This window comes from Podarcis pityusensis, assembly GCF_964106645.2.
Source record: "Podarcis pityusensis genome assembly, chromosome: 7".
Taxonomy (NCBI): Eukaryota; Metazoa; Chordata; class Lepidosauria; order Squamata; family Lacertidae; genus Podarcis; species Podarcis pityusensis.
In genome coordinates this window covers 68,427,781-68,454,482 of record NC_138031.1, presented here as the reverse complement: position 1 = coordinate 68,454,482, position 26,702 = coordinate 68,427,781, and the positions used below count along the sequence as shown (strand labels likewise).

At 43.8% G+C, this 26,702-nt stretch overlaps 1 protein-coding gene across 9 annotated transcripts in view; it reads right to left on the bottom strand.

Moving 5' to 3' along the window:
- PIGN (phosphatidylinositol glycan anchor biosynthesis class N) overlaps nucleotides 1-26,702 on the bottom strand; it is an 85,975-nt gene that overhangs the window by 45,302 nt on the left and 13,971 nt on the right. For all 9 annotated transcript variants that reach the window (XM_081014705.1, XM_081014700.1, XM_081014697.1 and 6 more), the window contains 11 exons: nucleotides 25,600-25,706; nucleotides 22,430-22,554; nucleotides 20,408-20,538; nucleotides 18,921-19,037; nucleotides 16,564-16,604; nucleotides 13,938-13,997; nucleotides 12,684-12,776; nucleotides 10,783-10,838; nucleotides 5,886-5,964; nucleotides 4,152-4,331; nucleotides 107-246 (listed from right to left, as the gene is read on the bottom strand). In XM_081014705.1, coding sequence (XP_080870831.1) covers nucleotides 107-246; nucleotides 4,152-4,331; nucleotides 5,886-5,964; nucleotides 10,783-10,838; nucleotides 12,684-12,776; nucleotides 13,938-13,997; nucleotides 16,564-16,604; nucleotides 18,921-19,037; nucleotides 20,408-20,538; nucleotides 22,430-22,554; nucleotides 25,600-25,706 — 1,129 coding nt within the window. The remainder of the gene's footprint in view (nucleotides 1-106; nucleotides 247-4,151; nucleotides 4,332-5,885; nucleotides 5,965-10,782; nucleotides 10,839-12,683; nucleotides 12,777-13,937; nucleotides 13,998-16,563; nucleotides 16,605-18,920; nucleotides 19,038-20,407; nucleotides 20,539-22,429; nucleotides 22,555-25,599; nucleotides 25,707-26,702) is intronic.

Genomic DNA, 26,702 nt, shown 5'->3' with positions numbered 1-26,702 from the left:
ATTCATCTGTTCCAAAGCTTTCTTTGCTTTTTTGCTCCCTCTTGATCAACTTCAAATGAAGCCATACAGATTCCCTACCTCCCACCCCTCCTTTTTGAAAACTTACTCTTTCAAAACTGCGTACCATATCGGGACTGGTAACAGACAATATATGTAATAAGTCCAAGGCAAGCTTTGAATGAGCAGGAAAATGGCGATTAACACCCCGACAGCGAAAAACGTATACTGGAAAAGACAACCGGCTCCCTGAAAATAAAACAGATACTTGTAAAATATTACTTTAACATTGCAAATATTTTATTTTAATGCTTCAGATTAAACTACTGCAAAATGTTTGCCAGCTTTTGCAATGCAAGGCAGACAAAGCAAAATTTCAACAAGCTGTTGACAAGCGGATTAGTTCACAGAAAGCCCAAATCAAAAAGTTCTTAGGATGGAACTAAAAAGGGAACCATTAGGTCTAGTCGTGACCGACTCTGGGGTTGTGGTGCTCATCTCGCTTTATTGGCCGAGGGAGCCGGCGTACAGCTTCCGGGTCATGTGGCCAGTATGACTAAGCTGCTTCTGGCGAACCAGAGCAGCGCACGGAAATGCCGTTTACCTTCTCGCTGGAGCGGTACCTATTTATCTACTTGCACTTTGACGTTCTTTCCGACTGCTAGGTTGGCAGGAGCAGGGACCGAGCAACGGGAGCTCACCCCGTCGTGGGGATTCGAACCGCCGACCTTCTGATTGGCAAGTCCTAGGCTCTGTGGTTTAACCCACAGCACCACCCACGTCCCAGAATGGAACTAGATACTATCATAAGGGGTCATGTTGAATTAGCCAACTCCGTAACACACAATGAAATGCCATTGTGTCCTGACATCTCCAAGCCACTCATTTCCCTGTCTTCCCTCTCTCCCGCATCATCAGCAACCACCGACAATACAGAACAGAATCAGGGGGAAACAGCTGCCACGTTCAGTTGTAAACTCTTGCCTCAAAGCATAGTGAGGGAAATTATTCTGTAAATACACTGTACACTCGTGTACACAGCTCAAGCACCCTGTGCTTTGCTCCTGGCCTTCCTAGAGCCTAAAAACAAACCTCGGCTTCCTGCTCAAGGTTTGTTGAGAAGAAGCAGACCACAGGTTTTGGTTCAGATGTAATTGCTAAGCAGGCCGCAACTCGTGGTTTTGTTTTGCTGCTCAAGGAAGGCAGGAGCCAAGCGAGGAGAACTTGAGCTGCATGCATCAGCACACAGCTTGCTCACAGGCTAATCTGCCTAGCTAGGCTTTCCAATCAGTGTTACAATCCAACAGTGCCACTGTGATAACAAAGGGACACTGCCAAGTTTCACTTATATACCCTACGGAGGAGGCGAACTCTATATAAGGTTGCCATTTTCAGAAGTGTTCTTGTCTTGCAATATCTAGTTCCATCTTCGTGTGTTGTGTACATGGAGCTCTGCTCTCTGAAAGGCCTACCCCGATCATTTCTGTAGAAGAAGCATACATCTATCTGACATATACACTTTCTCAACAAAATTTATGGGACAGACCAAATACAGTGATACCTCGGGTTAAGAACTTTGCTTCAGGATGAGAATAGAAATCGCACGGCGGCAGCGCAGCGGCAGCGGGAGGCCCCCATTAGCTAAAGTGGTGCTTCAGGTTAAGAACAGTTTCAGGTTAAGAACGGACCTTCAGAACGAATTAAGTTCTTAACCAGAGGTTCCACTGTATACAGCTTTGCGGGATCATGATCAGAGAGAGGGAGTTGGGGGGGGAGAGAATGAATTCCTTCTCTTTGAACAAATTAATTTTTAGTTGTTATTCTGGCAGTGCACTTGTAAATCAAAACATCCCACAAATCACAAAAACCAGCATCTGTGTAAATAACTTTAAGGAAACTCAAGTTTCTAAAAAAACATTTCTTCCAGCAAGGATTTATATCACTGAAGATTCAAATCTGCCTAAATGAGAATACAGTCGTACCTTGGAAGTTGAATGGAATCCGTTCTGGATGTCCATTCGACTTCCAAAATGTTCGAAAACAAAATCGCGGCTTCTGCAGGAAGCTCCTACAGCCAATCAGAAGCCACGGAAGCCCCGTCAGACATTTGGGTTCCAAAAGAACGTTCACAAACCGGAACAATCACTTCCGGGTTTGCGGCATTCGGGAGCCAAAACGTCCAAGTTCCAGGGCGTTTGTCAACCCAGGTATGACTGTATATACCAATAATATGGGGATTTCTTATGCTGATTTGAAAAACAATGCTAGGCAGATACAAACAGGCACAATATATATGAGGAAAGAGCACAGAAAAATCCAACATCTACCTTTTACTTATCTCTAATGTTATCCTAGGCAGGCATAGGCAAACTCGGCCCTCCAGATGTTTTCGGACTACAACTCCCATCATCCCTAGCTAACAGGACCAATGGTCAGGGATGATGGAAGTTGTAGTCCCAAAACATCTGGAGGGCTGAGTTTGCCTATTCCTGGCCTAGGCAATTTCCTATATACGCACATATCATACCCTCTGCCGAACAACGCAGATTAAAAAAGATAGATACTTGTTTGTGAAATTGTACCCATATACATCCAGGAATATAAACCCTATCAGGATTCATCTGTGGGGAAATGAAGGCGTACACATGTTCTAAGGAATCAGTGTAGCTTGGTGGTTAGAGTGTCAGACCAAGACTGTGGAGACCACAGTTCGAATCTCCCATTCATTCCATAAAATGCACAAGGTGATCTTTGGCCAATGACCACATCTTAGCCTAACCTACCTAACAGGGCTGTTGTGAGGATAAAAACAGGGAAGCCACATATTCTACCTCAAGTTCTTTGAAAGAAAGGTCAGATATAATTACAAGTAGTGAGAAGTGGTATGGCACCTTTTTAAAAAAATCCAATTTGCTCTTGTGAGCTCCAAGGGATACGAACCCCATTGTTTAAAAAGCAATGTGAACATTTTAAATAATTTACTCTCAGATGCTTAAAAATATTTAGAGATGTAATATGTAATACTCTCAAACACCTCCAGAAATTCAGCTCTAAAATTACATCTTTAAATATTCTTCAGAATCGTACAGGGAGAGGATATTTGAGACTAAACACAAGGTATGAAACGTTTTGTCTCTAAGTATTCTTTGAATTATTTAGAATAATTAATCAGCCCAGCTTATCTCATCTTACACTGTACTTTGCAAAAGGTCAAGGCTCTGCTCACATGAATTTATTGGGAAATGCTAAGAAAACAGCGATCTTCATTTGTGTCACCAAACAAAGCAAATCCTTTCACAATGAAAGGTTTTCAGAGGTTTAATTTTTCCACAGCATAACGTCTTTGCTCTCAGTTCATCTTTTCAACTGTGCATATGTGTTTGAGCACTTGTCAGAGAAAACCTTTTTTCCTCCCTATTTAAATAGACGCATGAGATACCAGGAAACGTGTCATAGGATTATTTTTGTGTCAGATGTATGAGAAAGAGGTAGCCCCCTTCTCCTTAACCTTGGTTTAACATTTCTTGCAGATGAATAAATGCTGGAAAAACACTGGTTGATCCAGCACTGTTTTTAAGACCTTTTCCCCCCTTGACACTTGTGTGTTGTTTTTTTGTGTGTTTTTTGCCACTCTCAGCTCTACTCAGGTGAAAGTACAAGATATAAATGTAATAAATAACAATACCTGTGTAGGCCTGCCAAGCCAGACACTGAGCTAACTTGCTACAGAAAATGCCATAAACAGCCTCAGCCCAGTATACCTGAAGGGGTGTCTCCAAGCCCATTGTTCAGCCCAGACACTGAGGTCCAGCTCTGAGGGCCTTCTGGCGATTCCCTCACTGCAAGAAGCAGGGAGCCAGGCAGAGGGCCTTCTTGGTAGTGGTGTCCGCCCTGTGGAACGCCCTCCCATCAGACATCAAGAAAATAAAACAACTATCTGACTTTTAGAAGACATCTGAAAGCAGCCCTGTTTAGGGAAGTTTTTAATGTTTGATGTGTTATTGTGTTTTTAGTATCCTGTTGGAAGCTGCCCAGAGTGGCTGGAAAGGCACGGCCGGATGGGTGGAGTATAAGTAATAAATTATTATTATTATTATTATTATTATTATTATTATTATGCAGGCAGACCCCAGAAGTGGCAGAGCTGAACTTACCTCTTTATTTGTGATACTCCTCGTCAGATCAGTATGCATCTTTGTAATAATCAAAATGACATAAAGTGTCCAGCCCACAAAACCCATGGTGACACTGAAGCCCAGGAAAAACCTGTCGTACGTATGATAATATGAGAGTCCTTCCAGAGCAAGGCGAATCAGCTTGCTGCAAAGAGAAACCTATAGGAAGGAAACAACCAATATAACCCTATTGCTCTCAAGACTGACTCACAACTGGGTTCAAACCCAACTTTCATAGACAAACCCAACTACCAGTGATGAAACTTAGAAATGAATTGAAAAATAAAATGTAAAAGGTAAAGGAACCCTGGACAGTTAAGTTCAGTCAAAGGAGACTATGGGGTTGTAGCGCTCATCTCATTTCAGGCCAAGGGAGCTGGCGTTTGTCCACAGACAGTTTTCCGGGTCATGTGGCCAGCATGACTAAACCACTTCTGGCGCAACAGAGCACCATGACGGAAACCAGAGTGCACGGAAATGGCGTTTACCTTCCCGTCGCAGCAGTACCTATTTATCTACTTGCACTTTGACGTGCTTTTGAACTGCTAGGTTGGCAGGAGCTGGGACAGAGTAATGGGAGCTCACCCCGTTGCGGGGATTCGAACCACTGACCTTCTGATCGGCAAGCCCAAGAGGCTCGGTGGTTTAGACCACAGCGCCACCCGTGTCCCTGTTACATCAAATGTAAACGTTCTACCACTAGATAGCAATAGGGGAAGGAAGGAAGGCCCAGATAAGGTGGGGAGGGGGAGCCTCAGGCCCCATGGGTCAAATTTGACCCTCTAGTCTAGACATCTCTATCTGGCCCTTAGGACTCTCCAAAGCGCACAACTTCTCCCTAGCCACACCCCTTTTCCCCTCACCAGCCCTGCTTTGGACCCCACTTGACTGTTTTTGCCTGGCTGAAACGTGTCCTTGGACTCTGATGACACGTCTTGCTTGTATGGATGGAAAATATAGCGGGACATGCGAAGAAACTGGCCTATTGTATTAAAAAATGGTTTTTTAAAAGGGGCCACTCTTGCATCTGTCGCTGCCTCGCCACCAGCAAGTTGACCTCAGAAGTTTAAAGGTAAAGGGACCCCTGACCATTAGGTCCAGTCGTGACCGACTCTGGGGTTGCGGTTTCAGTTTAAACTACTGCAAACTGTTTGCCAGCTTTTGCAATGCAAGGCAGACAAAGCAAAATTTCAACCAGCTGTTGACAAGTGGATTAGTTCACAGAAAGTCCAAATCAAAAAGTTCTTAGGATGGAACTGACCATTAGGTCCAGTCGTGACCGACTCTGGGGTTGCATCTCGCTTTATTGGCTGAGGGAGCCAGCATACAGCTTCTGGGTCATGTGGCCAGCATGACTAAGCCGCTTCTGGTGAACCAGAGCAGCACACGGAAACGCTGTTTACCTTCCCGCCGGATCGGTATCTATTTATCTACTTGCACTTTGACATGCTTTCGAACTGCTAGGTTGGCAGGAGCAGGGACCGAGCAACGGGAGCTCACCCCATCGCGGGGATTCGAACTGCCGACCTTCTGATCAGCAAGTCCAAGCTCTGTGGTTTAACCCACAGTGCCACCCGCGTCCCCCTCAGAAGTTTACTCAGAGGGAAATGCAGCCCTCAGTTTGAAAATTATTTCCCCATCTCTTTAACAATTCGCTAAAATACCTCACAGAAGACTAAGGGAAGATGGAAGGGACTGTTTCTGTTCACTTACCGCTTCCTCGTATTTCCCATGATGAATAGAAGTCCTTGCTTTTCTAAGGATGTCAATCTGTTTCGATTCAGAGAGAGATCTATGCACAAGATAGAGGAATTTTATTTTATTTTAGTCTCAGTTATATTTCTCTTTTGAGAATGGAAGAATAAGAGTGGGCAAACTTCTTGCAATATAGTGTTCTATCTGTTTTGCTCTATAAAAGCTGTGATTGTTACTTTAAAAGAAAAATAATACACACACAATGCCCTCATCTATAGATTGCCATCTTGCTTAAAAGCGTGTCTACAAGGGACCAGTGCAAACTCTTTTTTAGAAAAAAATGCTGTATTTTCCCTGGAGAGTTTTTAGGTTACGAAGCGCCACAAAACGCAAGGAGATTTATTTCGTCTGAAGAAAACCATGGAACCTGAGGGGATCCGCTAAAGAGAGCAGCAAGTTATGCAATGTAAAGGATATATTAGACAGGGTTTTAGAGAAGAGCAGCTTCATCTTCTTTTTATTCCGGTTGGCTGGGGGAGGAAATCTTAATTGCCAAGCTTCTGAATCCACAATACTCATCTGCAACAGTGGTAGCGCTGGTTGCAGACAGGAACTGTTCCGGAACTCTGGTCGGATCCTGAGGTTTCCGCAACCAGAGGGACCACTTCTGCACATGCGCGTGGTGCGGTTAAGCGCTTCTGCACATGTGCTGGGTGAAACCTGGAAAAATACTTCTGGGTTTGCCACGTACGTATCCCAAAGGATACGTAACCAGAAGTGAACATAAGTAGAGGTACCACTGTATGTGTAGGCAGTGAAAATCTGGGAGGTTTGAATGGATGCTCACTGCATCTTACAGATCACTGCACCAATGTAATACTGAGCAAGCCCAAGAGGCTTGAGATTATAGCCTTGAAAACTGTAGAGGCTTATCGTCAACAATGGGAGGGTGGAAGGGAATCTGCTTTGTTACAAGAATATAAACAACATCGTTCCTGTGTAAGAACAATTAATTATGTAACTAAACATCAGCACTAATTGTGCAAAGGCTTGTAAATTGTCCCTTAGGGGATGTTAGTAGCTCTCACTGGGAATATACATGACAAAATTAATATTTCCACCACATCATTCATGTCTCCCAATAAAGAAAAGAGAAATTGACAGTTCAGACACCAAGTCTGTGATGAAAATGAAGAACCATAACAAGAGTTCAGTCTGGCTATTGAGCTCTTTTGAATGAGGCCATCTCTGCAGATATGGCTTTCTTCCTGTGGGGTGGGATGTCACTAAACCTTATAAAACAAGTAAAAGCAAACAAACCCAACAATTTTAAAGTGGGAAATCTGTGCTTAGCACATACTACCATACACATGAGTCTGTTTCTACCCCCCCGTTACTTAAAACACACACATTAAAAGAAGTTTTAAAAAAGTAAGTTTCTCAATGGGCATAAATTGGTGAGATGAAATATCTAAGCCGCTCATGACAACAAAGCAGATTATTTTTTAAAAGGCTGAGAATTTGCACACTTATGTATTTTGCATGTAAATAAATTAAAGAGTCAGGGTCAATTAAAGGCCAGAGGGAGGAAAATATGTGATCTACAGCAACTCCTCTGGCCAACATTGCAGCAGAGTCAGAATTCAGCAGGGACTAGAAATAGCAACTTTAGCCTCAAGGCCTGAAAGACGTGATGCAAGACACTTTCGAGTGAACGGGGCTTAATGAGGGAAGCAGGAGAAGATTGCCACAAATAATAATTTAAAGTAAACTCTCCATGTTGCAAAGGCCAAGCATGCATAAAAATAAAAAAGCTGTTCCGGTGAAAAACAGGTACACATGCGTACAGTGGTGTTGTTTTTAGTTTGTTGCTGGTTTTAATCTTTTGAATGTCTTAAATAGCTATCTTAATTGTTCTTACCAATAATACTATTGGTTTTTGTTTTTTTGAAAACCACTTTGGGGGTTGTTGTTGTTTTAAAAATTGAATGGTGTATACATTTCGTGAAATAAAATAAATGAAAAAAAAACAATCTGTTTAAGGCTTTAGCCCTTTATGCAAAGATCAAGGATAGATAGAAAGTTAAGGCTTTTGGCATATTTAGTAAGAACATAGCCTAGAGCAGGGGTCAGCAAACTTTTTCAGCAGGGGGCCAGTCCACTGTCCCTCAGATCTTGTGGGGGGCCAGATTATATTTGGGGGGGGGGGATGAATGAATTCCTATGCCCCACAAATAACCCAGAGATGCATTTTAAATAAAAGGACACATGCTACTCATGTAAAAACATGCTGATTCCCAGACCGTCCATGGGCCGGATTTAGAAGACGATTGGGCCAGATCCGGCCCCCGGGCCTTAGTTTGCCTACCCATGGCCTAGAGGAATGCAGTGGTTAAGAGACAGGGAGTTGAACAAGGGACGCTCCCAAATTCAATCCCTATATTGGACAAGAAGAGCTCACTAGATGATGATGATGGCCTGAGGCAAGCCATTCACTACAAACTTTCAGCCTAGCTCCACTGAAACATGGGGATAAAAATATTGATCTACCTTACAAGGTTATTGTAAGGCTGACTGACCTAACGCATTCATAGCACTCTTGTGATATAAGCACTGCATGCAATAACGCTAAGAAAAATATCTTGGTCACTGTTTTTATTCTAACAGTGGTCTGCAGGCTACTTGTTCATCTCTTTGGGACCAGAGGGACTTTGGGGGAGAGGATCCAGCAGATAACACATTAAATAAATAAAGATCCTAGACTAGATGATCCTCAGGGTCTCTTCTAACTCTAGGATTCTATGAATGTGAATTCTATGACAGCTTCACTTCCTTGATCAGGAATGTATGTGGATGGGGCTATTTTGTACATTTTAGTTTGTCCCCCCCCCCCTTTATTAAAATTCAGAGAGATACTCAAAGTGCTGACTGTAGGGAATATGTTCACTACAAAGGAAAACTGCTTTATAAATTACTGTATTTTTCGCTCTATAACACGCACCCGACCATAACACGCATGTAGCTTTTAGAGGAGGAAAACAAGAAAAAATATATTCTAAACGAAACAGCGGATGTATGATTTTTGTGGTTCATGCTGTGGGCACAGACATGTGATCTGACGGTGAGTTTGGGGTAGCCCAATGCAAAAATCCTGAGGATCCATGCTTTGTAATCATGTTTTTGCACCACTGCGGCCCCAGGCAACAGTGGGTGTGTGATTTTTTTGGTGCAAGCTGTAGCCATGGACATGCTATGTGATCTGATGGTGAATTTGGGGTGACCCAGTGCAAAAATCCTGAGGATCCATGTAGATCCGTGCTTTGTAACCACGTTTTAAGTGGGGAGGGAAGGAAAAGCACTCAAGGGACAAGGAACACGCGTGGGGTGGGTGGAGAAGGATGCTGTTAATAATGCAGAAGAGGGGTATAAGAGGAGAAGGCTCCTCTCCTCTCCTGCTTTGCTCCTTTAAAGCAAGCAGGCTCTCTGTCCCTCTCCTCCCCACTCAGCGGCTCTTCTCCCGCTTTGCTGTTTCAAAGCAAGTCACGGAGGAGGGAAGGAAGGAGAACCATGGATCCTCTGCTCACGACTGCAGCAGATCCCCCCGCCATCCGTAGGCATTTGCTCCATAACACGCACAGACATTTCCCCTTACTTTCTAGGAGGAAAAAAGTGAGTGTTATGGTGCAAAAAATATGGTATTTCTTCTCCACAAAAAGTCCTGCGGACCATAGTTCTCAGAGGGAGTTGAAGGAACTGTTATGAGAATTCTGAGCACTCATTCCGAGTTGTAATTCCGGTCATTCTTCTTTAGAATATGCTTTACTATAGATATGGCCATACGTTCTAAGAAGCCCACTCAGCAACTGAGGTCTGGCCAACAGACACTGCTGCCTGTTATGTCTTTGCAGCATATTAGAACAGTAAACAGCAAAGAGTCATTTGCTGCCACAGCTTTCCTTCTTTCTGAACAGCGCATCATTAAATGTTCAGAGAGGTTCACAAAACCCCTCTTCTTCCAGCAGGGACCTGGTAGCACTCAGTCATTTCTGTGGTTCTTTTAATTTAGAGTGGTTTTAATTGACGACGTCTGTACTACGCTCTTATGGTCTTATTGGCTGGTGTCGCAAAATACTTGGAAAAAGCAGGATTAAATTGTTTGCTGTAAATAGGAAGCAGATGTCAGCTACACAGTCCCCTCGTAATTTATCTCCCATCTCTAGAGGGGGATAGAGACAGGAGCAGTGAGCATTATGCTTGTTCAGTTTTTCCCTTTCTGAGTACAGTGGTACCTCGGGTTACATACACTTCAGGTTACATACACTTCAGGTTACATACGCTTCAGGTTACAGACTCCACTAACCCAGAAATAGTACCTCAGGTTAATAACTTTGCTTCAGGATGAGAACAGAAATTGTGCTCTGGCGGTGCGGCGGCAGCAGGAGGTCTCATTAGCTGAAGTGGTGCTTCAGGTTAAGAACAGTTTCATGTTAAGAACGGACCTCCGGAACAAATTAAGTACTTAACCTGAGGTACCACTGTATCACAGTCCACTTCCTCAAGCCATCATCCTGAGCCAACAACTTGGGTCTATCTTCTCCTACTCTCCATGGCAATTGATAAGAAAATCAGGAGTAAACTGGGGTAAGCCTGCAGCTGGCACTGATATTCATGACCTCCTCTAAATATTTATCCTCACAACACCCCACCACGTCATAATTATTTACATCATATTGGGCCCACCTAGCTCTGCTTTTAAGTGTTTACATTTTCTCAATCCAAGCACTGATCCCACGCAGCTCAGTAAATATCCCTATCAGTCCGGTTATTCCTTTATCATCAGTATCTGACAGAAAAGCAAAGAGATTTTTTTTTAAATGTCATTAAGGAAACACAGTAACATTGAGGACATCCTTACTTGAATGGTGAAAACAGGAATGAGAGTGTGCTTTTCTTCTTCTGTGCCATCTTAATCTGAGAAAGAACGACAGGTTTAAACAAAAAGCAGTGTACTGTATACTGTTAGGGAAATGAATTGAGAAAAATATGGAGATGCATGCCAACCTTCTGCATCTATCATACACAGGATTTTTATTTTTTTATTTTTTTAAATGCAGCCTGAGCATGTTTCCTCAGACGCAAGCCTCAGTGTTTGGTGAGGCTTACTCCCAAGTAAGTGTGCAGCCCTAAACACAGCCAGTGGGGGAGAAGGATTCAGATATATGGTTTGAGAAGGAAGGAGCTAGGAGAGGCATGGTGAGACATTACCTCAGGGTCCTTTGAGTGGATCACTACAAGTCTCTTTAGAGATCGACTAAGATTACACCTACACCAGCTTTCTTTCCCATAATGGATACACCCAAATTTAATTTGCTCTGGTGGTGTCCTAGAAACTCCATGTTATACCTGGTTCTGACTCCTCGAGTGAAGACATCTAGGAGCAATATAGTCCAAAATTTTACCCAAAGAGAGGCATAAGAACCAGGAGCAGCAACTTATGCCTTCCCCTCAGTATAGCTGTCCAGGAGCAGACCATTTTTGTGTGAGCCACTCTCATCCAGATAGATACAGAGAGAGACACACACAGAGAGAGAGAGAGAGAGAGAGATTCGTGCCTTGCAATCGAAACCCGGAAGTGAGTGTTCTGGTTTTCGAACGTTCTTTAGGAAGCCGAACATCTGACAGGGCTTTCGCAGCTTCCGATTGGCTGTAGGAGCTTCCTGCAGCCAATCAGAAGCTGCGCTTTGGTTTCCAAATGCTTTGGAAGTCGAATGGACTTCCAGAACGGATTCCGTTTGACTTCCAAGGTACGACTGTATATCTATCTATCTATCTATATCCTGAGCTTCCTAAACATTCAGAGAGGCTAAAATTCACACCACAAACTAGATACAGATGCTGGTAGACTCGCAACTCCCATCAGCCCTAGACAGCATGGCCAACAGCCAGGGTGATAGAAGTTGAAGTCCAACAAGCAAACAAGAAGGGTGCACAATGTTAGCGGGTTCAGGAGGAGTTTCAAAATCTAGGCACATTTTGTAAGAAGGCCCCCTCCTTCGTTGCAATGAAACATACTTCAGACACGTAAGAGGTCCTCTTTTAATGACCTTAAAGAGCAGACTGGCACCTATGGGAGCTAGTCTCTTGGTCTGAAACAGATGAATGGCTCAAGCTTGGGAACTTTTGGTTTTTCTGCTTTCTTTGGCATGTACCAGAAGCCGTATGCACAGATTGTAACGGGAATGTTCCAAACCTGGCTGAAGAGGAAATGCAAACCCCAACTCTGCAAATGCTGGCGATTCAAGTCCCAGTTGCTTGAATAGGACCCGTGCCAGCAGAACACTTTGAGGATTGCCAGCAATAGTCATTAGCGAGATTGGAATTCAATTCCAGGACCCATCTGACCCCGCTGGTAGAATGCATTGCTTTCAGTGGCAACAATTCACACTGGCTAGCCAGAGTTTGTCCCTTAAACTCCTCATTCTAATACACAATATTACACAGTATAATACACAGTATTATACACAATACCACAAGTATCGTGAAATATTTACATTTCTCCTTAAGTCAATGAAAAGTATCAAGCTGTTACAGTAAAAAACAGATGCAGGGGTTTAAACTAAAATTACTTGATGCTGCTGCTTCTTATTTATAAATTCAACATCTTAGAAAAATTCTTTTATCGTTTTAAATTGCAGTCTTAGGTATTTAAATGCGCGCTCTCGCTCTCTCCACTGTAATAGCTTTTATAAGTTATTTTTCCACTGCATGTATTTAGAAAGACGTGTAACATTTGCATTTGAGCAATATTTCATTTACCTTAAATTGTTCGAGAATCTGAGCAGCATTCGTAAACATACTCTCTGCTTTAAAATGAGCCGTGTTGTTCAGGTACTCCAGAGGTAGACTCCCCTGAAAAAGGCACCAATAACCCATGTTTTATGGACACATTGTGGATAGCTCAGTTGGTTAAGAGTGTGGTGCTGATAACACCAAGATTGCAGGTTTGATCCCCGTAAGGGACAGCTGCATATTCCTGCATTGCAAAAAGTTGGGACTAGATGATCCTCTACAATTCGAAGATCCGATGAAGCCAAGACTAGAAAAACATGAAAGCAGTTTCTGCGGGGAAACAGAAATTGCTACTCTACAGTACCAAGTCATTATATACCGAAGGGCAGCAGGATCTCACCTACCAGTCTCTCCCCTGCCCCATGGCCATGACCCCACACCACTGGCATCGCGCTGACCCATCACAAAAAGAGAGAGCAACATGCTTAACTGACGTGCACCACGCCCCCAGGACGCATGCCAGCCACGCCCACGCCTGCTCTCCACCCCCTGGTGCCGGAGCATGAAGAAGAAGAAGAAGAAGAGTTTGGATTTGATATCCCGCTTTATCACTACCCAAAGGAGTCTCAAAGCAGCTAACATTCTCCTTTCCCTTCCTCCCCCACAACAAACACTCTGTGAGGTGAGTGAGGCTGAGAGACTTCAGAGAAGTGTGACTGGCCCAAGGTCACCCAGCAGCTGCAGGTGGAGGAGCGGAGACATGAACCCTACACCACCAAAACACTACACCACACTGGCTCCGCCACTGGTGATATGGTAAGTTTAATTATTAAAAATATTTATGCCCCCATTTTTCCTTGCAAGGGTTGTTTTATGTGTGCCGGCGTGGTTGCTCGAGAGCGAACAGGCAAGACCCCCACTGGTCTTTTCAAGGCTTTATTATCTGTGCAAAACTTTCACAGCGCAGAACGTCTCAATTCCAAGTCTGCTCAGTCACTAGCAGAATCTGGGAGTGGGCTGTCTTTAAACTTTCCCCAGCAGAGCAGTCTTTTGACCCCCATCCTACACCTCCCCTCTCTGCGCGTAAACCGACTGCACAGATAGGGCGTGGGCAAAGGGGGGCCTGCCTCCTCCCCGCTTTGCTCAGGCTCGGTGTTGCAGCTCTCTCTAGCATCCTCCGACTCCTGCATCCCTTCCCCACTGGAGGCTTCCCTCAATCAAGGATTCTAATTGCATAACCAGGAGAAGAAGAAAAAACCCAACAACTAGCATGCATCTTACCACAGAGTTCAGGGGGAAAGGGACTCCAATAAGAGAAGCCATCAGTGGTGCTATATCAGCCTGAGGAGAAAAAAACACTCAGTTTAAGGCTGTGAAGCGAAGTGCTGTAAAATTAGTAAAGGTAAAGGGACCCCTGACCATTAGGTCCAGTCGCGGATGACTCTGGGGTTGCGGAGCTTATCTCGCTTTACTGGCCAAGGGAGCCGGCGTACAGCTTCCGGGTCATGTGGCCAGCATGACTAAGCCGCTTCTGGCGAACCAGAGCAGCGCACGGAAACACCATTTACCTTCCCGCTGGAGCGGTACCTATTTATCTACTTGCACTTTGACGTGCTTTCAAACTGCTAGGTTGGCAGGAGCAGGGACCGAGCAACGGGAGCTCACCCCGTCGCGGGGATTCGAACTGCCAACCTTCTGATCGGCAAGCCCTAGGCTCTGTGGTTTAACCCACAGTGCCACCTGCGTCCCGACTGTAAAATTACAAAGTCGAAAAATCCGTTTTGATGTAAACAAAGTGTGAGGTCCTTTAAAACTTGCTGCAGACTTTAGGTCTTCGAAATAATACTGTCCACGTTTTACTGCTTTTAGGAAAATTGAAATGTAAGTCAGTACAGAAGGGAGACATACGTCATGTAATGCCTGGAACAAGAGGGGCTCTGTGCTTTTGGCGGGGGGAGGCAGGCACAAGGCGATCAAGGACGCACTAGGACTGAATGCTGCCTAGGACCTTTGCAGACATAATGTTCTCAATCTTCTAACTGTGGCTGTGCAATGGGAAAAGTAGCAAGGGCTCTGCTCTCCAGTCCAGCATTCAGCATCCCACAGTGAGCATCTGCAAAAACGATAAGCAGGATGTGAAGGCAATAGCTCTCGCCCACAGTCGTTCCTCAGCAGCTGGCATTCAGCAGCATGCTGCTTCTGATCTGAGCCACTGAGGTAGCCATCTTTCTCTTTTCGTTTTTACAATTCATTAGAGCACAATTTTATTAATTGAAAGACTATCAGCTCCTGCCAACCTAGCAGTTCAAAAGCACATCAAAGTGCAAGTAGATAAATAGGTACCGCTCCAGCGGGAAGGTAAACGGCATTTCCGTGCACTGCTCTGGTTCGCCAGAAGCGGCTTAGTCATGCTGGCCACATGACCCGGAAGCTGTATGCCGGCTCCCTCGGCCTATAGAGCGAGATGAGCACCGCAACCCCAGAGTCGGTAAAGTCCCTTTACCTTTACCTTTTACCAGCTTTTAGTACAGTTCCATGCAGTAGGTTCAATACAGGTGTACAGCAGCAGCAGACAATCAATGTCATATATAAAGAACAAAAGCTTAGTCCATTAAAGGGAAAGATTGCAGTGGATGTTTGTGTGTGTTTTTTGCAAGAGTAAGAAGAAAGCAAGAGATAAAATAAGATGACCTAGGCTAGGGTTGCCCAAACTTTTTTCAAAGAGGGCCAGATTTGATGAAGTGAACATGCGTGAGGACCGACCAAAGTTGTTGAGCTTAAACTGCCACAGGGGCCGGAGGAGGTCCCCAAAATGGACTTTGAACATGCTCAACCTAGGCAATGAGTCAAGCTTTGTTCAAATCTTGAGTTCTCCAGAGCTTTTGCTTGTTTAAACAAATTCTATGCAACCATACATTGTGACATTATGTTAGGGGGAAACACTATGGAAAACGAGAATTCTGACTGGAATGATGTACCCATCTTATAATAATAATAATTAATTTGTACCCTGCCCATCTGACTGGGCTGCCTCAGCCACTCGGGGAAGCTGCCAACATACATGTAATAATAATAATAGGGGTTGCTCGTGCGTAAGTTGCCGCCACTCCTGGCTAGGTTGCCTGGTTAAACCTTTTCTGTCTGGACAGCCCTTCACTTCGTGGCTGTTTCAGTCACTAACAGAATCCGTCAGTGGGCGTCTCTTAAACCTTTTCCAGCATAAAAGCTGTTTGACGCCAAGTCTCCTCCTACTCTCCCTGCGCGGAAGTCTTCTGCGCAGGGAGGGTGTGGGTAGCGGAGGACCCGTGCTCTCCCCGCTGGTCTCCGGCGAGGAGTCCTGGAGCCCCCTCGCCGATTCCCCCATCTGCCCCCCTTTATCCCTGGTGTTACGCTGATTTCCTTCCCCAGCTGATGAGCTGCCTCTCTCCCTGCTGGGCCCTTCTCCAGCATCACTTGGGAGCCTTGCCTCCGCCTCTGGCTCCGATGTCAGTTCCCTGACAATACATGTATAGAAAACACAACAAAACATTAAATAAATGTTCCATGAGTTGCCCCGTTAAAAGGGTTTGCAAACCCAGTTACGAACTCTGAGTGTTAAGGGTGATCCTGATTATAGCGTTAGTGCTGGCCGACAGTAACATTATGCCATAGGTGTGATGGAACTGAGGCGGAGTTTTGCCCACAAAAGGGAAAGGAAGTGTTTGGCATGCTTTCAATCTCTACTCTCCGGTTAGCATATTGAAAATGTTGTCATGCCTGCCCAGTTCCATATTGATCAGAACAAATAAAATCAAATTACCTGGCTATTTTTTAAAAAATGTTTTTGCTATCTCCATAAATCATTCTCCCACCTGCATGTCTTGTGGTAGCTTAAATTAAAGACAAATGTTAACCAGCTGTAAGGTACCTGGTTGACGTCTTGCCGCTTTAAGGTCTCCAGTTTCCAATCTACAAAAGGATAAACAGAGAATTAAAGACCATTTGCGACACAGGCCTAACCGACACGAACAGATCTGAGGGGGAAATAAGCCCTTTGAGGCTTAATGAGTTGTCGGTCTCTTCTGCTCCATAACACACTTTTTTCTGCTGAAACGAGAGTCATGCTTTGCCTCAGAACAAAAATCTAAGAAATTTACTTAAACTATTTCACCTTTTTAAAGCCACAGAAAGACAAATTTTAACTACTTACGGATGTATCAAGTTTTGAGAATGAAGTCAGAGGCATAAAACTTCAAGCCACTTTAAGATCCTACCCTGCTCCTATCCACAAGTTTTAATTTGTATGCCACTTTTCCATACGTCAAACCATACGCAAAAGATTTTACATAATTAAATCTGTGCCATAAACTAGATATAATGAGCACTCATATTAAGAGTACTCTGTAGATTGATAGCTGTAGTCATATATATATATATATATATATATATATATATATATACTAACCTTTTACGCTCTTTCACTCTTGTCTAATGTTCCTAGCCCTTCTTTTAGACTCCCTTAGCTTCTTTTGGATTCTTATAGACTTTTATATATACTTTCTGTTTTAACTCCTTTTAGTTTAGTTTAAAAACAAACAAACAAACGTTTTTAGATTTTAAATGATTGTACCCCTCCCTCCTTATGCTGGTCTACGATTGTAATAAAGATTTGTTGTTGTTGTTGTTGTTGTTGTTGTTGTTGTAGTACATAATTAAAAACACAGCAAATGAAACACATAAATGAAACACATAAACACATAAATGAAACACATCAAAAAGTATACAACTGTAATCGAACGATTTCCATGTAAATCATTATAAGAACTAGAAATAAAGATATAAAAGCTTAATATCAATAACAGCAACACAACAACAAAAACCCGAAAACCCCAACCCAAGAGTCACATAATATATTGGGCTTAATAATAATAATAATAATAATAATAATAATAATAAATTATTTCTACCCCGCAGATCTGGCTGGGTTTCCCTAGCCACTCTAAGCAGATACCAATGAAACCTTTGGCTGTGCACGCAGCACACAAGCAGGAAGTCTTCCAATAATTAGTTTCCCATTTTTATTTCAACTGGGAAAGTATGGTTAACAGGCTAGGTAGATGCCATGCTATGAAGCCAATTTAAATGCTTTGGATCAAGCCATGGCTTGAACCAGTTTCCAAGCTGAAATAAAAACAAAGCAAAGCTACAACTAAATTTTCTGGGTTTTGGGGGGAGAAAAGATTGTGTGGACAATTGGGTCTGTCCATATCTTGACCTCAGGCCACATTTCTTCAGCCTCAGGCCTCCTCCATCAGTAACATGAGTTCAAATTACCCACCCTACTTTCTGGATAGTTTTATAAGAATGTATGTGAAGCAGTTTGAGCTCTTAAAATAAAACACCGCAGCCCCTTGGTTATATTGTTTGCCTTTTCATTTTAGCATATTTATCATAAATTATTATTGTTGTTTTTATTAATTATCCCTCATCTGCATTGTCCTACTATATAGGATGCTCCAAATGTGTTTCCTTATTTTAAAAAAGTCCCTGGTAAGTAAATGTGGAATTTAATTTATCTTATGATTTACTAACGGCATTTGGTAATACAATGGTACCTTGGAACTCGAACATAATCCATTCCAGAAGACCGTTCGACTTCCAAAACGTTCAAGTTCTGAGGCGTAGCTTCCAATTGGCTAGGTTTTTGCACAGCGGAAGCCCATGTCGGATGTTCATGTTCCAAGGAACATTCGAAAACCGGAGCACTTACTTCCGGGTTTTCGGCATTCGGGAGCCAAAACATTTGGCAACAGAGCCGTTCGAGTTCTGAGGTAGCACTGTACACAGTGAAGTCCAGTGGGCTTGGATCAGATGCCTGCATTCATATCCCTGGGGCGCCATGAAGCGACTTCCGTTTTCTGATAAATATACCAATTTACCTGTGGCAGCTAAGAAGATAAAATGAGGGACATGGTGCCCTCCGGACTACAACTCCCATCATTTCCAACCATGGCCCTTCCTGGCTGGGGCTGACAGGCATTGAGGTCCAACAAACATCTTAATGGTGCCAGGCAGACTACCCCAAGAGAAAAGGTTATTACGCCCCTTGTATTTTAAAAGCATACAGAAAAAATATGACCCGCATACAGTGCTATTTTTTCTAGAAAAATAGGTGCTGGAATTCACTATGAACCCCTCCCTTGTTCCCTTATTGCCACCTGAGAGGTGCCAGAACTGAGTTCCGGCGAGTTGCATCTGAAAAGCCCTGCCCACCCACACATCTACCTTTTAAAAATGTGTCTTCATACTGTTGTGAGGCGACTTTTTGTGGAGAGTTGATTCCTGCTCCCCAAGCAATGAGTGGTGTTAATGTTTCTGACGGATGACCAGCCCCATGAACCCCTAAAAGAAAACAAAGTTAGAATTACTTCATAATGAATTGCTGCCCCTAAAATGGACTTCAACACAGAACAACAAACCGTTAAGATTGTACTTTTTAAAACATTTGAACTTGTCTAGTGTTACCCACTCAGGAACCTCAAAGGACGTCTAATGTGAAACGGATGTGTCAAATGCTGCTTTTCTGTATGGAAACTTGGCTGATTCATCTGTACCCATGTGGCTTATGGGAAGCTCTTGACTAGACTGCTACAATGTGTTCTGTTTGGGGCTTCCATTGAAGACAGTCTAGAAGCTGCCAATGTTAGTCTGCAAAACTCCATATGGCTTGAGATCAAGGTATTTGAAGGTTTGCTTCTGTCTTATCCACACACACACACACACACACACACTTTACTACAGTATCTGCAAAGGTGGACCTATGTAAAGCAGTATCTTTTCTATTGTGGGCACCCTGGCTGCAGAATTTCCTCGGCACAAAAATACTGTTGTCTCCTATGCTAGCTGCTTCTAGGTGTCATAGAGTAACCAACATTTGTTCAATCAGATTTATGGAAATTACATTTAGAGCCCACCTTTCCTGCAAGGAGGTCAAAGTGATGTACAAGTTTCTCCTGCTTCGCATTTTAACTGCACAACAATGAGGTAGGTCAGACTGAAGGACAGTGACTGGTCAAAGGTCACCCAGTGAGCTTCATGGCGGAGTGGAAATTTGAACCCCGGTCTCCCAGGGCCTTGTCCAGCACTTTAACCACTGCACCACACAGTCTCAGGTTGGTGCTGGATTTTCTGATTTGCTTCGTATTTTTGTTTTATAGGAGTTGGGAGGGGGTTGTGTTGATGTGTGCCTTTTTAATAGGTTATTGTATACTGCCCTGGGTTGAGCTGTGGATTACAAATGTAATAAACCATAGGAATTCTAACCAAATGCAAACAATATCCTTACATGAGAAAGATGCACAAGTATTTCTGTTCCTAACACATTTTGAGTGGCGGGGCACTTTCTTTATCAAACGCTTCTTACTGCTTGGGTCACCAAAGCAGACTTTGCTGCTTGACCTCTCTCCTCTGACCTCTCTATCACATCACAGAATGTGTCCAAGAAAAAAGGAAATCTGTGGCATTTCCATATATTAAGCAAAGGAGAAAGAGTTTTCAATAAATTAACTAAAACCGGGGAAGCAATCTGGGTTTTTTTGCATTAAGAAGCCTACTTGAGTGGATGGGTACATTCTGAAGTTATATTAATACTTCTGAGGAGAATCACCATGAGAAAGATTAATTGGGGGGGGGGTAAAGGCAGCCTTGGTGTTCGTCAACATTTTAGTAGCGAAGGCGCATGAAGAAAAAGGTCATGTTTGCAAAATCCTCACCCCAGTCTGTCATTCCATGGTCTGAAGTCAAGATGAAAGCTGTGCTGCCATCATTTCCATAAAAATCCTCAACCATCGAAACAATTTCTTTTACACCTTCATCGACTTTCCTAATATTGTTCTTGTATTCTCTGGAGAGGAGAGAAAGGAGCTGAATGTTTTGACATGATTATAATAGAAAATGAATCCAGACATTCATTAAGGCAAGAGGCTTGAGTTACAAGGTGATCAACCAAAGCGGAAAAGAAAAGAAACGCAAGAACAAAGATTAAAGTTTTCTATTTAGTTTCCATATCAATAATATCCCCTTGGTAAATTACACTAGAAATCTGGATCCAAGGCACTCTATCCAATTAGCTTTTTAAAAAGTTATTTCCTGTGGTACAGGCAGCCATGATATAACTGGAGATGCATTTGAAAGTTTAGCTGACGGGATTCTTTAGCACTCTCTCCTTTTCCCAACACTAATGTAAAATTGCAAAATGACTCTTTGTCTATAAACCCAAGGAGCCCTGGGAATTACAGTTCTAAGAGGGGACTCAGGACTCTAAAGTTGGCATAGGCAAACTCGGCCCTCCAGATGTTTTGGGACTACAACTCCCATCATCCCTAGCTAACAGGACCAGTGGTCAGGGATGATGGGAACTGTAGTCTCAAAACATCTGGAGGGCCAAGTTTGCCTATGCCTGCTCTAAAGGAATTTATCAAACTACATTTTACAGCTCCAGGGGAGATGTCAAGGTGGGGAAGTGAGATATTGCATCGTCTGGGATATAGCCTTCTTAACAGTGGTGCCACAATTATGTAGCACCTTCTGCAGAAAAAAAGACACTGTCCAGCTTCAGGCATTTTTGTTATGGCGGATCTCCTGCAACGGTAACATGGCTCATGTCAGGGAACTGCCATCGGCTCAGAGGCAAGAGACAGAAGGGCAGTTGTGTTACAGGGAGCCTCCGAAAATCTTGCGAAGCAGTTTCTCTTCCGGCGAGGAGGGAAGCCCCACCTCCAGTGGAGAAGAGGTGCAAGGACCAGAGGATGCTAGGAAGAGCCTTAACACTGAGCCTGAGCAAGTCGGAGAGGCGGGGAGCACGCCCTTGCCATCGCCCTTCTTGCGCAGTAGTTTGAGGCACAGGGAGGGGCAGAAAAGGCTGGGGGTGATGAGACTTTTATGTTGGGAGAGGTACAAAAACAGACCACTCCCGGATTCTGCTAGCGATTGAGCCAGACATGAACTTATGACGCTCTTCGCTGTAAATAGTTTGCACCAAAATAAAGCCTGTAAAAGAAAGGTCGGAGTCTTGCCTGGTTACTCACGAGCAGCCGCAACAGTACCTGACAGCTCGCTTTAAAAACAAATGTAAAAAAATATTATGTGCTGGGTTTTCAGCAGTTATTTTTGCTTGATGTTAAAGTTCTACAGATTGCCGTAAGACTTTTGTTAGGAATGCAATTAAGGGTTAAACTAGGCCCGCTGGAGTCCCTACAACAGTCACATCAAAATGTGGCTGCTACCCCTGAAAAATGTGGAAGGGGCTGCAAGTTGTAAAGCGCAGCTTTTTTCTTCACCCCCTTTCTCAAACAGCAGTCTCTGCCCCACTCTCTTCTGTGCTCTGACACATGAAAACCTCACCAATCTTCTCCCTTAACCACAGGTCTGAATCCTAACTTTCTGCTTTCGGAATCATTTAATAGTTTGCTGCCGTTTCGATTAGAAAGGCCACGATGAAATATGTTAACTAAATGCTTGAAACGCTGTATTAGCATAAATAAGTATGTTTGCCTACTTTTCCAGAGTCGTCATTTCAGGTTTAAATGCATATATCACAGGAGGGATTTACATGGATGATACGGAAATATTAAAGTGACATTTTAAATTTCACAAAGGGCATGACCCCCCCGTTCTAATTATGCATCTCTAAAGTACTGGTTTAACTCCCTCCCGTTGCTATCAATTGCACTTAAAGCTGCTTAACTTTGACGAGATCTGCTATATTTTAAAATACAGACATTAATGCACTGTACCTCGAATGAGGCCGATGAACATGCCCATTTGTGTCTATCCCCAATAAGTGCAGGAAAAAAACAACTTTCCGCTCGTGCAGTTTAGAAAGCAATGTTTCGTTGTTTCTGGCAGAGCGGAAGAAACCCTAGATAAGAAAAGACAGTTATAAATTATCCTGAGAGCAAGCAGATATCCAAACTTCTAAAATTTCACATTTTTGTTTGATGCCACCAGCATGTATGCAGGAAATCGAATTCTGCAGCAGTCCTAGTCCCCCGGATCCTTGCTGTTGGAAAGAGTCAGAGCAAGGTGGAGATGTCGGATAGCAAAGACAGAGAGTCAGACAGAGAGACCATGGCTGCAGCCATGGAAAGTGCAGTGGATCGAATGTTAATGCAAAGAGTGTTTACATGGCTCAAGGGTAGAGCAAGGCTGGCCAGGGATCCACTAGATCCCAAGCCAATTCATTTTCCAGAAAGGGGCCCAATCCGGGCTCCTCAGCTGCACCACCCTGGCTGGTGTGTGTTGGCAAGGCTTTGGATACAGCGGTTAAAATCAGGGTGAATAAAAATCAATGATTTTTTTAATTTTAAAAAATGGATTTTTAAAAATGTAAATTGGATTTTTTTAAAATTTAAATTGGATTTTAAAAATAAAATGCTTTTGGAAGAAAAATCTTTCTAAAGATAGTTTTCTATTTAAGGTACATTATAGTCCAAAGGCTGTTCATTAAGTTTTTCATGTGTGCTAAAGCTCAGTCTAAGCTGTTGGTTTTTTTAATTGTTTAACCACATCAGTTAACAAAAATGGATACATACGCTATAATGTTATTGTTTTGGTTAAATAAATTGTTTAAATTGTTATTAAGGAAATAACTATTTTTATCCTTCCAATAAAGTACAGCAAAAAGTTGTCCAAATATAAAGAGTTAACTTATTAAACCTTACAATGATTTCATAATTATCTGTCTATGTATTTCTAATAGTATAGCCAAATCAGTAATTTTGGAAATAACTGTAAAAATTACTCTGAAAATTTATTATTCCAAAAACACAACTTTCATCTGGTTGTAATTATTAAGATTATACCAGCAAGAATGAGTTTCTCTGCAAAAAAATGATTTAAATGAAGTCTTAAAGGTAAAGGGACCCCTGACCATTAGGTCCAGTCGTGACCGACTCTGGGGTTGCGGTGCTCATCTCGCTTTATTGGCCGAGGGAGCCGGTGTACAGCTTCCGGATCATGTGGCCAGCATGACTAAGCTGCTTCTGGCGAACCAGAGCAGCACACGGAAACGCCGTTTACCTTCCCGCTGGAGCTATTTATCTACTTGCACTTTGACGTGCTTTCGAACTGCTAGGTTGGCAGGAGCTGGGACGGAGCAACGGGAGCTCACCCCGTTGCAGGGATTCGAACCGCCGACCTTCTGATCGGCAAGTCCTAGGCTCTGTGGTTTAACCCACAGCACCACCTGCGTCCCCAAATGAAGTCTTACCGTGATTTAAATCATGATTTAAATCAATTTGATTTAAATCAAATCCACCCTGGTTAATATTCAGCCCCGGTGCTCCCAGCCAGCCCTTAGGATTGATCTCTCTATTCGCTTAAATTCTCCCGGTAACAAGTATCCCCCATCCACTTCTATGGGAAAAATTGAAGGGGTTATTATATGAGCTACGTAACTGAAGCATGGATCCTGCTCAAGACGCTTGTGACCTCAATTTCAAGGAAGTGTGAGAATCCCATCCAGGCATAACAGTTTCCCAGTTGGAGTCCTCAGAGCATTTCCCATTTACTTCTATGGTGAAAGGAGAGGGAGCCCCGAGAAAGGGAGGGAGGGATTGTCCATCTCTCAATCACATACATACACAATGCCATAACCACCCAGTATGTGCGAATACTCAACAGAAGAAAAGGAACAAAGCCCAGCATAACCAGTAAAACCCAGCACCAGGAAACTGAAGCTGAATTAATCGATGGCTGAAGAGCAGCAAAAAGCACATTTAAAATGTATTGCTTACCTCACCCTGTATTACTCACAGGGTGGGGGTAAGGAGAGGCTGTAAACCTTTTGCCAGGCTGACTGTGCCAACTAGGGTATGGTTACCAGATTTTTTTCAATGAATCCGGGGACACTTATTTTATTTTTTGGAAGCTGAGTAGCAACAGGGAGTCAGTAGTGCGGATGGTGAGGCAAAAGACCCTGGGCCCAAGCACACATGCATATTGTATAAAGGTGCAAAGCCCTTCTGTTGCACCCTGTGAAACATAAATGTGCAAAGTTTTTTAAAAAAACTAGGCAATGGCACGCCGCGCACCCGTGACTCCCAGCCTTCCCCGATTTCCTTCCCCCTTTGTTTTGACAGATCGGGGGCGGCTCAGGAGTCATGGGCGGGCGGCCGTTGCCCAGGAGGGGCCAGCCCAGTACAGTCATAGGTAAAGGGTAAAGGGACCCCTGACCATTAGGTCCAGTCGTGGTCGACTCTGGGGTTGCGGCGCTCATCTCGCTTTATTGGCCGAGGGAGCCGGCGTACAGCTTCCGGGTCATGTGGCCAGCATGACTAAGCCGCTTCTGGCGAAACAGAGCAGCGCACGGAAACGCCCTTTACCTTCCTGCCAGAGTGGTACCTATTTATCTACTTGCATTTTGACGTGCTTTCGAACTGCTAGGTTGGCCAGAGGGTACAGTCATACCTCAGGTTAAATATGCTTCAGGTTGAAGTGCTTTTGGGTTGCGCTCCACGGCGACACGTTACTTCCGGGTTTCGCCATTCGCGCATGCCTAGACGGTCAAAATAACGTCACACGCATGCGCGGAAGCGGCAAATCACGACCCGTGCATGCGCAGGTTACGTTTGCTTCAGGTTGCGACTGGAGATCCAGAACGGATTCCGTTCGTATCCAGAGGTACCATTGTAGTGCAGTTGACTCTGGCTGGCTTCAGGAGATGCTCGCTGCCGTGGCGCAGGAAAAATGGCAGGTGCCACGGCAGTGGGCAGCGCTAACAGGCTGGCTCCAGGCCGCTGAGGCTGCTGCTGCCACATTTCCCAGGGACAGATTTGCAAATCTGGGGACATTCCGGGGACGCAATTTGTCCGGGAACAGATTTGCAAATCCGGGGACTGTCCCCAGGAACCAGGGACACCTGGTAACCCTAAACTAGTTAAGCAAAACAAAGATGTTCATTCACCTTAACATGGTCAAAAACCCACGTGTCTAGCAAGCTGGCATCTTCTGTTCCAAAGTCCTCCTTCTCAGCTTCATAGCAATGAGTGTAAACATGATCCCCAGTAGCACCTTCAAGGGGGGGAAAAGTAAAGGACCGCTCAACTTAAATGTAGGAAAGTTGTTGGGTTTTTTTGTAAACATAAAACAGTTAACCATATGAAGCGTGCGGGTGGTATTTTACTCTTAAGGAAGCCAGAGATGCACACGGGATCGGGGTTCAGATGGCAGTCTGCCGAGCAGCAGACAAATACACAATTCTGCTGAGGAGGTATGTATACTTGTAAGGCTTCCGTTACTGATAGTTGGCGGGAGAACTCAGCTCTTATATAAGAATCGGTGGAATCCAAAAGGTCAGAATGCAATAGGGTGTTGTTGTTTTTCAGCGGACATTCCATCCAAACTTACTGATCCTGAGTTACGGGTCAATGAAGTTTCAGAATTCCAATCGGAATCTGGCGAGTGGTTAGAAGGTTCTGACTGGAGGAAACAAAAGGGCAAGCTCTGCACTGTTTAAGAGTCTGTTGGACAGTCTTTGGGAGAGTGGTGTGGAGAGATTAATCAAGGAACTAAAGAAGAGGCAAGAAACAAGCCTGGAGAGAATGTCTGCAGCCAAGAGCAGTCGCAGACAGGGGTCTTTGTGGGAGCAGAGAGATGGTGAAGAGGAAGAAGCAAACACCCCAAGGCTAAAATTTCTGAAGGCAGAAGCTCAGAAGGTCTGCAAGGGGACAGGGAGACTTCAGCAGTAGTCCTGCAGGACAGTTAAAGCCAATAGCTGGCAGTTAACCTGAAGAAACAGTCTCTATGCAAGAAAAAAAGTCTTAATAACGCTTGTTAGCATAACTGTATGGAAGAGAACCTGCATAGAGAGAGGACTTCAGGTGCAGACCTTGAAACAGTGGAGCAAAAACCATTTGACTTGGATCCAAGATTCCACAATACAAGCACAAGGATAACTTGAGTAATGGTTTGGTACAGGGGTGGGGCAGAGAACAATTATATTTAATAATAATAATAATTATTTATTTATACCCTGCCCATCTGGCTGGGTTTCCCCAGCCACTTAGG